Source organism: Accipiter gentilis, chromosome 22 (assembly GCF_929443795.1).
Source record: "Accipiter gentilis chromosome 22, bAccGen1.1, whole genome shotgun sequence".
NCBI lineage: Eukaryota > Metazoa > Chordata > Aves > Accipitriformes > Accipitridae > Astur > Astur gentilis.
Genome location: NC_064901.1, coordinates 3,582,262 through 3,594,628, shown reverse-complemented (window position 1 = coordinate 3,594,628; position 12,367 = coordinate 3,582,262). Strand labels below are relative to the sequence as shown.

Genomic DNA, 12,367 nt, shown 5'->3' with positions numbered 1-12,367 from the left:
TCTGCAGGGCGTGCAGCTACTGTGCCAAAACAACAGCCCCTCGTGCAGGAGGTGCCCAGAGTCCGGAGCAGGAAGCGGAGATGCAGCACCCGCAGCATGGCTCACCCTGCTCTGCCCGAGCTCCTCTCCTGAAGCCCTGGGTGGGAGCAGAGCCCCCAAACCCCAGAAAGCCTGTGGGAATTTCTCTCCGGCAGCTGCAGAGCGCTGGGCTTGGGAAAGCCTGAACAGGCTGCAACCAGGACAGGCTGGTGCAGCAGCGTGTGCGTGACCCTCCATCACAGGCAGAGATGAAATACCCCAGACCGGCATAGGGTGGGAGGGACAGGGTATGGCAGCCCTGGGAGGGTCGGGACTCTCCCAGCAGGAGCAGAGCAGCCCCTCTCCCCAGGAAAGAGACTGGGGTTACTTTTCTACGGGAGAACCAAGCATAGTCTGCACATCTATCGTGTTTCATCTCCCCTGGGAAAAGGGCAGTGAGCACTGCACAGAGAGGACAAGCGCTTGGGTGTGAATTGCCCACTGCTCAGCCACTGCCCCTCGCCTCCCAGCTCGCCCAGCCCAGCTAGCTGGTGGGCAGGGGCTGCAGGGCGCTTTTCTCCCCTGCCAAACTCAAACCCAATCCACGCCCAGCCCAGAGCTTCTGGCTGCTTATCATGTGGATGCAGTTCTCCTGCTTTTAGCTGTCATAATATTGACACAAAGCAAAATAATAGTGACGGCAAGACTCTGCCTGGCTCTGGAAGTCAAACAGGCGAGGAGATGGTGAGCAGCAGGATCCGCTATTGTGTGGGACAGGACAGCAGCAAGGGCTGCTTCCAAGCTCTGCTCCCCAGTATCACACCTGCTGATAAGGGGGGGGGGGGGGGGGGGGGGATGGGATGTGGACAGAGCAGAGATGCAGGCTCCGTAGCATGCTCTCCCCATTGAGGAGTGAACGTGTGCATCGGCAGGGCTTCATCCCGGAGGCTTTCCCAGAACGTGGGTGGAGGAGTGGCTCATCTCTCCCTTTCCCTGAAACCTGGCAGCTGCTGAATAGCTGCCATCACCCACAGCAGACAATGAGCAAAGCGAGCCGGGGGCCAGCTGCAGCGCCGGGAGTGCGTGAGCAGAGGAACTGCAGGGAGCTGGCCAGTGACCAGGAAGCAGCCCAGACTGCTGGTGTCACGGACCCCTCGGTGACCACAAAGCGGCCGGGCCGTGCTTTGTCTTGCCCCGAGGGCCTGGCTTCCTGCAGCCGTGCCAGGTTTGCCTGGGGGCTTCTCTGAAGCCATCCTGGAGGGACGGGCCCCCAGCATCGCCTCCTCCCTGGCCCCGCCAGCCTGCCGTGTGCCCTCTGAGCAGCGACAGAGCCATGGCCAACACCTGCACAGTGCCACCAAGCCTTCTGAGCCGCTTGTGCCTTTGGCGGCACCGAGCAAAGCCAACACGTTTTCCGGGTATGAAGGCCCACCATACCGCTAGCGATGCTGGGGCCGGTACCTCCCACCCAGCCCCACACCATGCTCCCTCGTCCCTCACTGGGGCTTGTTTTCCTACATGACACACAGTGACTTCCCACACTTCCCTCGCCTCTTCCTGACCAGCCTGGCCTTTGAACCAGCTGCCTCCAGCTGCCTGCATCCCGAGAGGAGACCTGGGGAACTGCCACAGATGAATGAGCTGACGAGTGAGGCTCCACATCCAGGGGAGGCATTTGGACACCAACTTCCCATGCCTCTCCTGGGGGCTGGGAAGGGCGAGGGGCAGCCCAGCCTGGGCTACTTCCACAACCGAGCCCTATAAAAACCCTCCTGCTTTCCAGCCTCGGTCTCTATTTTTAAGGCTCCAAAAAGGAGGGGGACATGAATGGAGAACTTGCTGGCAGGAGAGACGGTCCCTGGGCTGGATTCAGAACCGCCTACTCGTTTCCCGTACGGATCGCAGACTGCATCGGTACCACAAGTCTGGCTACGGACTTGGCCTGCCTGCGGGTGCTGCGTTGACGTGAGGATGAGCCAGCTGCCATTTTCCAGGCAGAGACAGGCGCACGTACACGCAGGCTGCCGAGCAAGGAGCTGCATCAAATCCTTCACTAACCTGAGGCACTGAATCCATCCTGTTATTCCCCATAGCAAGCCCTGTCTGTTTCTCCTTGGCCACCCAGGCAGCTATGGCAGCCTTCCACTTTCCTGAGGATGACCAGTTTAGGGGACAGTTGTTTACCAGGGTCATCAGTGAAGACCAGCAGACCACATGCCCTGGTACCTGCAGCATCAGCCGTGAATTTCAAGCATGCTAAAACTGCCAATGACTCAGGCAACATGTGTGTGTGCCTCCAGACCCACAGAGATGAGCTTTTCAGCTATTCACGTACCTGCTTTTGATCACCAGCTGTTTGTTTGGGTTTTTTTGTCTTCCTTCCCTGGAAGCTCGAGATTTAAACATGCATTCAGCACTTGGTTCAGGCTATCATTTCCACCCCCTTCACTTACTAAGTGACCTACTTTCTTCACTGTAGCACGCAGAAAACACCGATTTGGGCTCCCTCAGCCCTTCAGCAGATTAACTCCTGCCTCCTTACACCTCTGCCTCCACATCTGTGGCTGTAAGACCTTTGGGCTTCCCATTGTCCCCTCCCTTCTTTTTGTCTCAGGCCTTTGAGCATGGACTTTCCAAAGAGCAATCACGTCACACCAAAGATGCCTTTGGTGCATCTTTCTCCTTAGACTGTGCTTTGTGTTCCCCCCACTCCCACGTACCATGTCATCTGTAATTCAGTCACTTGTGCTCAGCAAGTGGCTTAGGCATGCAGCAATGACCCTATGCTGCTTCTTCCCGTGTCACCTATCCAGTCTTCACAGTCCGTGCTGTCCTGACAGCCTGCCCTGTTGTTCCTGCTGGGCCATGGCTCTGCTGGCTCTCGCCTGCTGGCTCCTTCCCTTTGCCTGCACTGAGCGCGAGCAGCTCGCTTTGCTTACCCGGGTGTTGCAGACGAGTCCAATTACTAGAGTTCAGCAAACTCTGATTTCCCTCCCTGGCATTTCATCCAGCCCACTTATCCGCCGAGAGTTTCTAATCCAAACAGCCTCCCAGCACACGATGTTCCAATGCTCCCAGGCTCTACCCAGCTTCTGGCCTGCCTTCTCCTCCCTCACATGAGCAGTTGGGGGATAACATTCAGCCCCTGGGGATGCAGAATTCACTGGGTGGAGGGCAAGCAGTGTCTCCAGCAGCCATCCCTGATGGTACAGAGCAGGACGCCATCCTGGGCAGGCTGGCAGCTCTCCGAGGAGATGAGCCAGATTTCAACTCCTCTGCAGGCCCAGAAAACGTGCTGCCTTGCTCAGCCAGCCAGCTCATCCCCTGCTCAGCTCTTTTGCCCACAGCACCAGCACCGTCTACAGTTGTCTCAGCCTCCTTGCTTGCTCATGCACCAGCTGGGAAGCTGCAGCGACCAGCTCTGCCCCAGGGGACCTGGATACACCCGGGAAAGGAAAGGAAGGGAAGGAGGGCGTGCAGTGCAGGAGGTAGCTGCCTGCAGCCGCGGCAAGAGAGGGGGATCCTGCTTCGTAGCACCCGGCAGCTGTGGATCACCAGGTAAGTCTCCTTCCAGCTGCCCAGGGACATTACACACACACTCCCCACCACATTGCCTCTACCACAGTGGCCAGCACAGTCTGCAAGGCAGCAAGATTTTACCAGAGTACACCAGGACCCCAACATGCATCTTTCCAGCAACCTTGCCCACTTAACCCACGCTCCCTGTGCTGCCCTCGCTGCCACTCCTCTTCCCCACTCCCTCCTTTTCAGTCCTCCTGGGCACTCTTTGCCTAACTCACTGGGTCCTGGCGGCAGCTGCTGGCTAATGACAACCAGATGTCTTGTAGTCATGGTCCCTCTGAGCAGCCAGAGCCAAGTGTTTGCCTTTCAGCTCTCCCGAGAGCCGCAGGTTCAGGCTCAGCTCAGCAACATGGGGCTAATAGCTCCCAAAATCCCCATTCAGAGGCTTTCATTCATGAAATACAAGGCAGCAGACCAAGTGCAGGACTCTGCCCCTCAAGGGACACCGGAATGCTGGCCATCTTTGGCTGGCTGTGGCACCAATGCCTGTCAGAAAGTGCTGTAGGGAACAGGGCAGGAACAGCACAAGCAGGGAAAAACCTCTGCAGCCTGGCACGACACTGAGAAGAAACTGTCCCGCAATAGTTACTGGGATCAGAGCAGGGAATGTAAACAGCCCAGCATCCACAAGGAGGTCATAACCTCAGAGTCCGGTTTCCCTTCCTCTTCTCCCTCCTGCCTAATCTCCAAGAGCTATTCTGTTTACTAGCGAGATAAGTAAACAAACAAAAGAAAGCTCCAAGCAATGGGGGGGGGGGGGGGGGGGAGGGGGGGGGGAATTCACTGTGTGTCCAGTCCCAGGGTGCACACATGGGATTGGTCTCTGCACGCCACAGCATCTGGCCCACAGGCACAGCCAGCGGCAGAGGCAGGCAGGCAGGCAGCCGATGGGCATGGGCAACCCTCCCCTGCCTTGCCTGCAATGTAGCTGTGCAGAAGGGCCAAAGGGGGAACTGCATTACCCTGTGCATACGCGGAGCCAGGCAGGCCTTGCTCCAGGGAGCCTCCAGTTTATGCAAGGTGGAAGAAAACAGATCATTAAAGTGCGGGAGAAAGGAGCGGGGAACAAGGATGTCCCTGGTCAGTACAGTGGGGCCCAGCACAGTCAAGCCAACAGCAGGGCAAACCCTGTTACCCTCTACTGACTCTCTGCAGGGGCAAAGGACGAGACAAGCTCATTGAGGAGGGAAACTCTGACTTCCAGCCAGGGCAGCAGCACCCCCCAAGCACATCCAGGCAAACCTGGACACGTGGCCTTTCGCCAGACATTTGAGGGATGCGGTGAGCTTACTTCCCCATGCTGGCAGGCGCTCTGGCTTCCAGGCACACAGGGGCGCTTGGGGAAGTGGCAGGAAGAGAGAGAGGTGGAAGGACTCTCAGCCCAGCCCAGGCTTTGGGTGAGAAATCACCTGCAATACATCCTGCAGACCCAGCGTACAAACTGTTGGTATCTTGCTGGGGCCCCAATGGTCCCTGGATGGCAGCTGGCTGTAGGGTGAGTCTTAAAGAGAATCAGACAATCACAAAAAAGACACGATGAACACCCAAGGCCCTACAGGCCCCTGCAGGAAGCACCCGCTGAAAGCTTCCAGCGTAAACCAGTTTGCTTTGGGATCCCAATCTAAAACAGGACACAGAGCAGAGCCACGGAGTACAGCAGCGCCACAATGAGAATTACACCGTGGCTCCTGCCTGCTCCCTGGACACAGAGCTCCAGGAACTAGACACAAAGGAGCTACATTCCTGCCTTATCCAGGGCCGGTTCTGGCTCTGCCAGCAAGAACAATTGGACTGCCAGGAACTGCGCCTTTCCCACCCCATTTGCTTTGGCTCTTTGCATCTAGAACACCGCACGGTCCAAAGTAAATCCCTGCATATGGGCTCTCCCTGCTGCTCGGCACAGACGCCGCTCCCTCCCTCCTGCCCTGCAGCACAGACGCTGCGTTCCCTCGCACAGGCCCTTCCTGACGCCGGCCCGCAGCATTCCCCTCCACAGAGGCGTCAACGGCGGCGCGCAGGCAGGGCGCTCCCCCGCGAGGAGGTAACCTCGCCTCCCCGTCCGCGCCAGTCCGGGGGACCCGTCCAGCACACGCCTCCCGAGCTGTGCCGCGGCCGGTCACGTCAGGCCCGGCGCCCACCTCAGGGGGCACCTCCCCAGGGAGGCCGCCCGCGCCTCCCGCTCGCCCGGCTCCAACACCTTCACACCCCCACCAGGCCGCGGCCCCCGGCACCGCGGCCCGGCCACCGCCGCCGCTCCCCGACCCTTCCCTCTGCGCCCGGCCCGCCGCTGTCCCACAAGCCCCCGCGCGGCGGACAGCGCCCGGCGGGCTCAGGGGTCGCCGCCCGTCTCCCGGGTTACGAGAGAGGCCCCTCCCCGGCCGCAGCAGCCACCGCCGCCCCGCGCAGCCCCCACCAGCCCTCGCGAGCCGCAGCCCACCCTCCGGCCGCGCTTCTCATTGGCTGCACCGCCCCCGGGGGGGTGGGAGCACTTTGGCGGCTTCCGCCAATGGGGAAGCGGGACGGCGGAAGCGGAAGCGCTGCCAGCGGCTGTGGAGCCCTGTCGGTCCGGGAGCGCTGCCGCTATGCCGGGCGCCGCCGAGCGCGGCTCGGAGCTGTCGGAGCAGATCGAGGCCTTCGTGGCGCGGCTGCGGGGCGGCGGGGAGCGGCCGCGGTCCGAGGACACGGCGCGGCAGACGCTGTCGTTGCTGCGGAAGATCATCGCGCACGGGCGATGGAGCCGGGCCGGTGAGGGGCGGGCGGCGGCGGGCAGGGCCCCGTGTGGCGGAGGGCGGACGCAGCGCTTCTCCCGGGCGCCTGCACCTCCCCTGGCCCCGGGAGCAAGGCGGCGGCCGGGCCCGACGGCGGAGTGTGGGGGGCGCCCGGAGGCCGTCGGGCCGCGCTGCGGCAGGGCCCGGCTTCCCGGTCGCGGCCGGCGGGTGCGGAGGGGGCGGCGAGGCCGGGGCAGGCCCGGAGCAGTGCTGACGCTGCGGCCCGGGGGAGCTGGGAGCTTCGCTAGCAGCTGCCGGTGGGTCTGCGTTCCCGGTACTTGTCCTGCCGCACCTCGACCCTTTAAAGCCCGCTGTGCTCACCGGTCGGTGTCGTGGCGTGAGGAGCTGCACGGGTCTCCCCCGCTCTAGCCGCCCACTTTCCCCAGGGGCATCAGTCCCGGCGTCGACCGTCCCAGCGGCAGGCAGTTGCCTCTGTCGCTAAACTTGCCACTTATGGTCTTCTGTAAGTTTTGAGTCTGCGTTGCACCCAAGCGATCCATACTGCAGAAAACCTGGTGGAACCAACTGCTCTGCGAGTGGCTTTCTGCTCGCATTGCTGCACTTGTTCTTCTGTGTCACATTACTAGCACCAGAGCCAGCCTCTGGCCGTATGGCTGTTGTGGGGTGGGTTCGCTCTGGGCAGCGATAACTAAGGCCCTCCCCTCTTTCAGGGGAGCTCATGGACCTGATCCGGACGGAGGGCCAGAGGATGACAGCAGCCCAGCCATCTGAGACGACCGTGGGCAACATGGTGCGGCGAGTGCTGAAGGTCATTCGGGAGGAGTATGGCAGGTGAAGCGCCCCTCTCTTGCTGTCTGTACCCCTCCTAGGAGCCTAGAACAGCCCTCCCACGCAGTGTGCTCTGCTGCTTCTGTGAGACCCCTTTAGTTTCTATCACCCCGTTTTCCTGCCTTTCCTAGGGGACCTACAGAGGGATTCCGTGAGTTTAACACCAAAGAAAACCTGTCGTTTTCAGCGTAGCTGGTGACATTTCCTCTAGGGAAACTCCACTTGGCGTATGTGTGTGGGTGCCTGAGAACAGTTTGTGCCCTGACCTCAGGCTGTTCTCTACTTGTGTTCCCAGGAGGGTCCATCCTGCTGAGGCAGCAGCCTTGAGCCTGCTTCTCATCTGTGGGCTGCAGCATTTGCACATGACTTAGGAAGACGCTTCGTGGCAGAGGTTTGGGTGCCTTTCTGCCAGAGGCAGCTAGGGAAGCTCTGTGGCGTGGTGCGGTGTGCCTCCGGCATGTGGTTTTCCTTCCTCTCTGTTCACATCCAGGTGTGCTGCGTTGTGGGGATGCCAGTCAAGCCTGGCCATGCCCCTGTGCTCTCTCCCAAGGCTGAAGGGCTGCTTCTCTCCGCAGGCTTCACGGGCGCAGTGAGGAAAGCGACCAGCAAGAATCCCTGCACAAACTCCTGACTTCTGGAGGACTGAGCGAGGATTTCAGCACCCCTTATCCTCCCCTCAGAGCTAATGTTATTGAAGCTATTAATGAGCTGCTAATAGAGCTAGGTACGGATGGGTCTGAACCGCTAGGTGTGGATGGGGCTGAACTGCCCCATGAGTGGAGCTTCTTATGGGATGGGACAGATGCTTCCCCCTCCTCTTTAGGTGGAAAGAAAATAGCAAGGCTCTGGAAGGCTGAATCTGAAGGAACTAAGGAGCTGAAGTCCTGCTGTTCCCAGGACTTAAACTAAGTCCTCTTTGGCTTACAGGGAGACGGGTGGAACATTGCGGAGGGAACAGTATGGGAGGCTATTGGCCTGTGCTCTTGGTCTTCTGGGAAGTCTTGAGCTGAGTCCTCTGAAGAAGAGTATCAAAAATATGCCAAGGTTGGACTTAATCCCTGTGCACGTATAACCTGGCCCTTGTCACAAAGCACTGTGATATGTTTTTCTTTTTCTGCGACCTTATGACAGATGAGGCACCCAACTCTCCTTCTGAGGCCCAGGTTGTCCTGCCTCTCTTTTCTACGTGGTTCTAGTGCTGTTGAACTGTAAAACCATTGAATTCTGTCACTAGTTGTTGTATGGGCCTGGTGGTTATCTGGAGTAGTGCTGATACAATCTACTCCCCTCGTGATGGAGTTTTCAATACAGGTTTTTCTATCTGTAGCTGGGGAGCACAGGGCATTTGGGGGCCAGCTTCTTGGTCCCTCTCCACTGGTAAAAATAACAGGGAGAAAAGCTGCTCCCGCTTTACCAGTGCTCATAGCATTGCTTTAGTAAAAAATGACTTTGTTGGAGGACAGCCCTAGCAGCACAAGTGTTCCTTTTCCTGGCTGCTTTTCCACACATGGCTTCCTTCTGTTACAGAGGGCACCACTGATAACATCGCTATGCAGGCGCTGGAGCACATCCATTCCAATGAGGTGATCATGACAATTGGCTACTCGCGCACCGTTGAGGCCTTCCTGAAGGAAGCTGCCCGCAAGCGGAAATTCCAAGTTATCGTGGCGGAGTGTGCGCCATTCTGCCAGGTGAGGCCCGAGCTGTCTGTCTGCTCCAGGTGCCATGTTGTCCTGCGCGTTCCTGCTGAACTCTTGTCTCTGGAGGCAAGCTGAACATTACAGAAGTTCCTCTGCAGTGGAGAGATTGAAGACAGCTCGTTCTCCTACCCAGTGTCCTTCAGTCGGAGGGCTGTATTTGTGTTCTATCACTTGGTATTTTTGTGGTTCAGACAAGAATTGAGTGCTAATATCTCTGCAACTGCATTGCAGGACCTATGTCGCAGGGGACCAATTGGATTCTCCCTCTTTTTAGGGTCATGAAATGGCTGTCCGTCTGTCTAAAGAGAACATTGAAACTACTGTTATGAGTGATGCAGCTATTTTTGCTGTCATGTCTCGAGTCAACAAGGTAAGGAGAGCTCTGCTGGAGGAGGGAGTCCATAGCAGATTTCAAACCAGCTGCAGGTCCCAGCAGTGATGGATGTGTTTCTTCACTGAAAAATAGTCCCTATTTACAGCTGGGGTGGAGATTCAATGTGGAACCCCAAGTCAGTGTGATGACTAACTGCATGGTGATAGGTTTTTCTGCCTTAGTGGCTAACAGGCAGAACAGTTACAAAAAACCAAGCCAGGAGAGCCTCAAACGATTAACTTTTTTTTTTTTTTTTTTTTTTAACAAGATGGAACAAACCCCAGCATTTCCAAAGGGGAGAAATTCCCCTTGTGTGGAACACAAGATGGGTGGTGAAGGGAATCGCCAAGGTGTGTCTTTTCAAACAGACCTGTTCTGTACTTTTATAGAGATGAAGACTTGGCACACCAAACCAAAAAAAAAAAAGTACTTATAATAAAATCCAGCCACACCACTTCTTTTCTATGTATTTTAAGCTCTTTACATTATTCCCGTTTTACAGCAAGGGAATTGTTGCAGCCAGCAGTCAAGTTACTTGTACAAAGCTTACTTTGCAGGCTTGTAGAACAACAGGGAACACAGCCCAGTTTCTGCTTGGTGTTCCCTGCAGTAGAAGATACATTTGTCCTCTGAAGTTCTCTGTGCTGGCCTCACCATGCTGGAGTCAACTCTTGTTAGAGAGGAACGTCTCAGTGCAGAGTCACTGCCAGATGAAACAGGTTAGGCATCCAGCTGCCCTGTAACTCCAGCCTTTGGCTGGCTGGCTGTTCTGACAAACTCCTCCTCCAGCTCATCCGGCAGGGTCCAAGCCAGGAAGCGTTTCTTCCCCAGTTTGCTGTGGAACATGCTATTTAATGCTGATTTGCCTTTTAAGGTCATCATCGGTACAAAGACAATCCTGGCCAATGGCGCCCTGATTGCTGTGAGTGGGACTCACACTCTGGCACTGGCAGCTAAACACCACTCCACTCCACTCATCGTGTGTGCCCCCATGTTCAAGCTTTCACCGCAGGTAAGTACAGCAGCTCTTCAGGACTGCACCTGCTTTACATAGAGATGGGGGCTGATTTTATGCTTGTGGAAGTTTAGGGTGGAGAGCACCCCGTCTTCCCCCATTGAGTGTTGTTACTTCAGATAGGAGATCCTCACCCAAATCTGCCACACCTCAGGATCTCCTTGAAGCACCCTCCTCTGCCACATGTGCTGAGTAAGCAGTGCATTGGGTATAAGGATGTAGACCACTGCCTATGAGAGACTGACATCACTATACTTACTCTTCTTTAACCATAGTGGATTTGAATTTGTATTGTTGAAAGATCCTGTATACTGACAGAGGTAGATGGAGATGCTCTAAACTGTTTCTTACACTCAGCACTTTTTCATTATTGTCAGATGAAGTTGCAGACTGAGGAAGTCACTCCTCTGCTCCAGTTCCCTAGGCTTTGCAGAAGGGCAGCCAGGTTATAGAAGGTTCTAAAAGCTCTGAGGAAAAACCTTGCACCTGTAGATGTTACAGAGGTTCTAGGCACAGGCACTACATAATTATTGTAAACAGATGTAGTATCACCTGGCAAGTCATCTTCCTCTGCTTTTAGTTCCTTCCAGCACCCAGGATCTGTTTTCACTAGGCTAATGAGGTAGTCTCTTTTTTTTTCCTGACCTTCCTGTAATCTTTCTCATTCAGTTCCCTAATGAAGAAGATTCATTCCACAAGTTTGTGTCACCACAGGAAGTGCTGCCATTCACAGAAGGTACTGGTTCTTCACACAGGCTAGTCAAGCTGGTTCAGGCTGTAATTTAAACTTTTTTTAGTGGCTTACATAAAATTTAAACTGTCCTGTAACCCAAGACAGAAAATCCTTTCCTGTTGTCTTAAGCAGAAAAAAGTGCTGGGAACCACCCTAATTTATAAGTAACTTTCTATTACAGAAAGGACATAGAAAGGATTTCCTTTGAATGCCATCTCTGCACTTTTGCTTTTGCTCTGAAATAGTCAGTGTTTTATTATAGGATTGTGGTAATGGTGCCAGGCAGGCGGTGGTTTCCTGTGGGACAGAGCAGATGCCCAACACCAAGGGCAGATTCCTTTCCTTCCTACAACTCATGTTAACTTCTTGAAACTTTGTTATGTGATCAACTTGTTGAAATCCAGTATCTCTGCCATGGGCTTCCCACACAAGCACCATCTTCAGAAAGGTGTCAGCTCCCAAGTCCATTTTCAGATAGCTAAGTCTCTTTCAAAGCCCTGTTTCTATGTGACAAAGACTTTTTAAATGAAGATACCAGGTTTGGCATAGGTTTTTGATTTTGACCTTCTGAGCTTTTCTTTAAATAACAACTTTGGCAGCATCAGGATTCTTGTATTCTAATTACATACTGGCAGGTTTTTTGGCAATTAGTAAATCTACATCAGAGGGGATCTGGGGTTTTTATCAGTAAAAACTACCAAAAGAGAGTGCTGCCATTCATCCAAGACTGCTGTATACCTGTAATTCAATGACATCAGTGAGGAAGTTGGAAAGTATTCAGGATGTTTCAGTACTGACTTCAGGGTGGCATGTGCATAGCCAGTTTCTTCAGGGGCTCAGGAAGATGTGCAGAAGGCTAAATATACTTTGAGTTGCTTTGTCTAATATTGCTGCTGTTCACTTTACAGGGGAGATCCTGGCAAAGATCAATGTTCACTGCCCAGTGTTTGACTACGTCCCTCCAGAGCTCATTACTCTCTTCATTTCTAACATTGGGGGTAACGCACCTTCCTACATCTACCGCCTCATGAGTGAGCTCTACCATCCAGATGACTATGAACTCTAATGCAGTGAAGCACGTCACTCTCCAGACTCTTCCTATCTTTCTCTTTAGAAAGATACAACAGCTAATTAAAGTGTACGTTGCAAAGACAAATTGCTGTGGGGAATTTGCTCAGCAGTGTCTTTCCTACCCAAAAGCAACAGAAGGCAGAGCTTTTGTACAGGTTTTGATTTCTCTGCTGTGTTAGAAGCCACATGGAGCTGCTAACCCACTTTGATTTTGAAACAGCAAGGTATATGTGTAACTCTGGGGCATCTAAGCTATTAATTCAAAGTATGCTGCAATAAAGGCTGCTTACAGTGATCTCACTATTAAGCATGTTTTCC

The 12,367-nt window shown here is 54.9% G+C and overlaps 1 protein-coding gene across 1 annotated transcript; it reads left to right on the top strand.

The window, feature by feature from the left end:
- Window positions 1–6,142: 6,142 nt before the first annotated feature.
- Window positions 6,143–12,352, top strand: EIF2B2 (eukaryotic translation initiation factor 2B subunit beta). Its single transcript, XM_049825045.1, has 8 exons — window positions 6,143–6,345; window positions 7,040–7,160; window positions 7,733–7,881; window positions 8,685–8,848; window positions 9,132–9,227; window positions 10,105–10,242; window positions 10,915–10,981; window positions 11,887–12,352. Exons 1-8 carry the CDS (start codon window positions 6,183–6,185, stop codon window positions 12,042–12,044), a joined length of 1,056 nt encoding a protein of 351 aa, XP_049681002.1. The 5' UTR covers window positions 6,143–6,182; the 3' UTR covers window positions 12,045–12,352.
- Window positions 12,353–12,367: the final 15 nt, after the last annotated feature.

Bases quoted from the DNA above. Each gene is read 5' to 3' on its own strand.
- EIF2B2 (XM_049825045.1), top strand. From the start codon at position 6,183: ATGCCGGGCGCCGCCGAGCGCGGCTCGGAGCTGTCGGAGCAGATCGAG. The intron at 7,882-8,684 runs GTACGGATGGGT...CTTCTGTTACAG, and splicing joins TGAGCTGCTAATAGAGCTAG to AGGGCACCACTGATAACATC. The intron at 10,982-11,886 runs GTACTGGTTCTT...TTCACTTTACAG, and splicing joins AGTGCTGCCATTCACAGAAG to GGGAGATCCTGGCAAAGATC.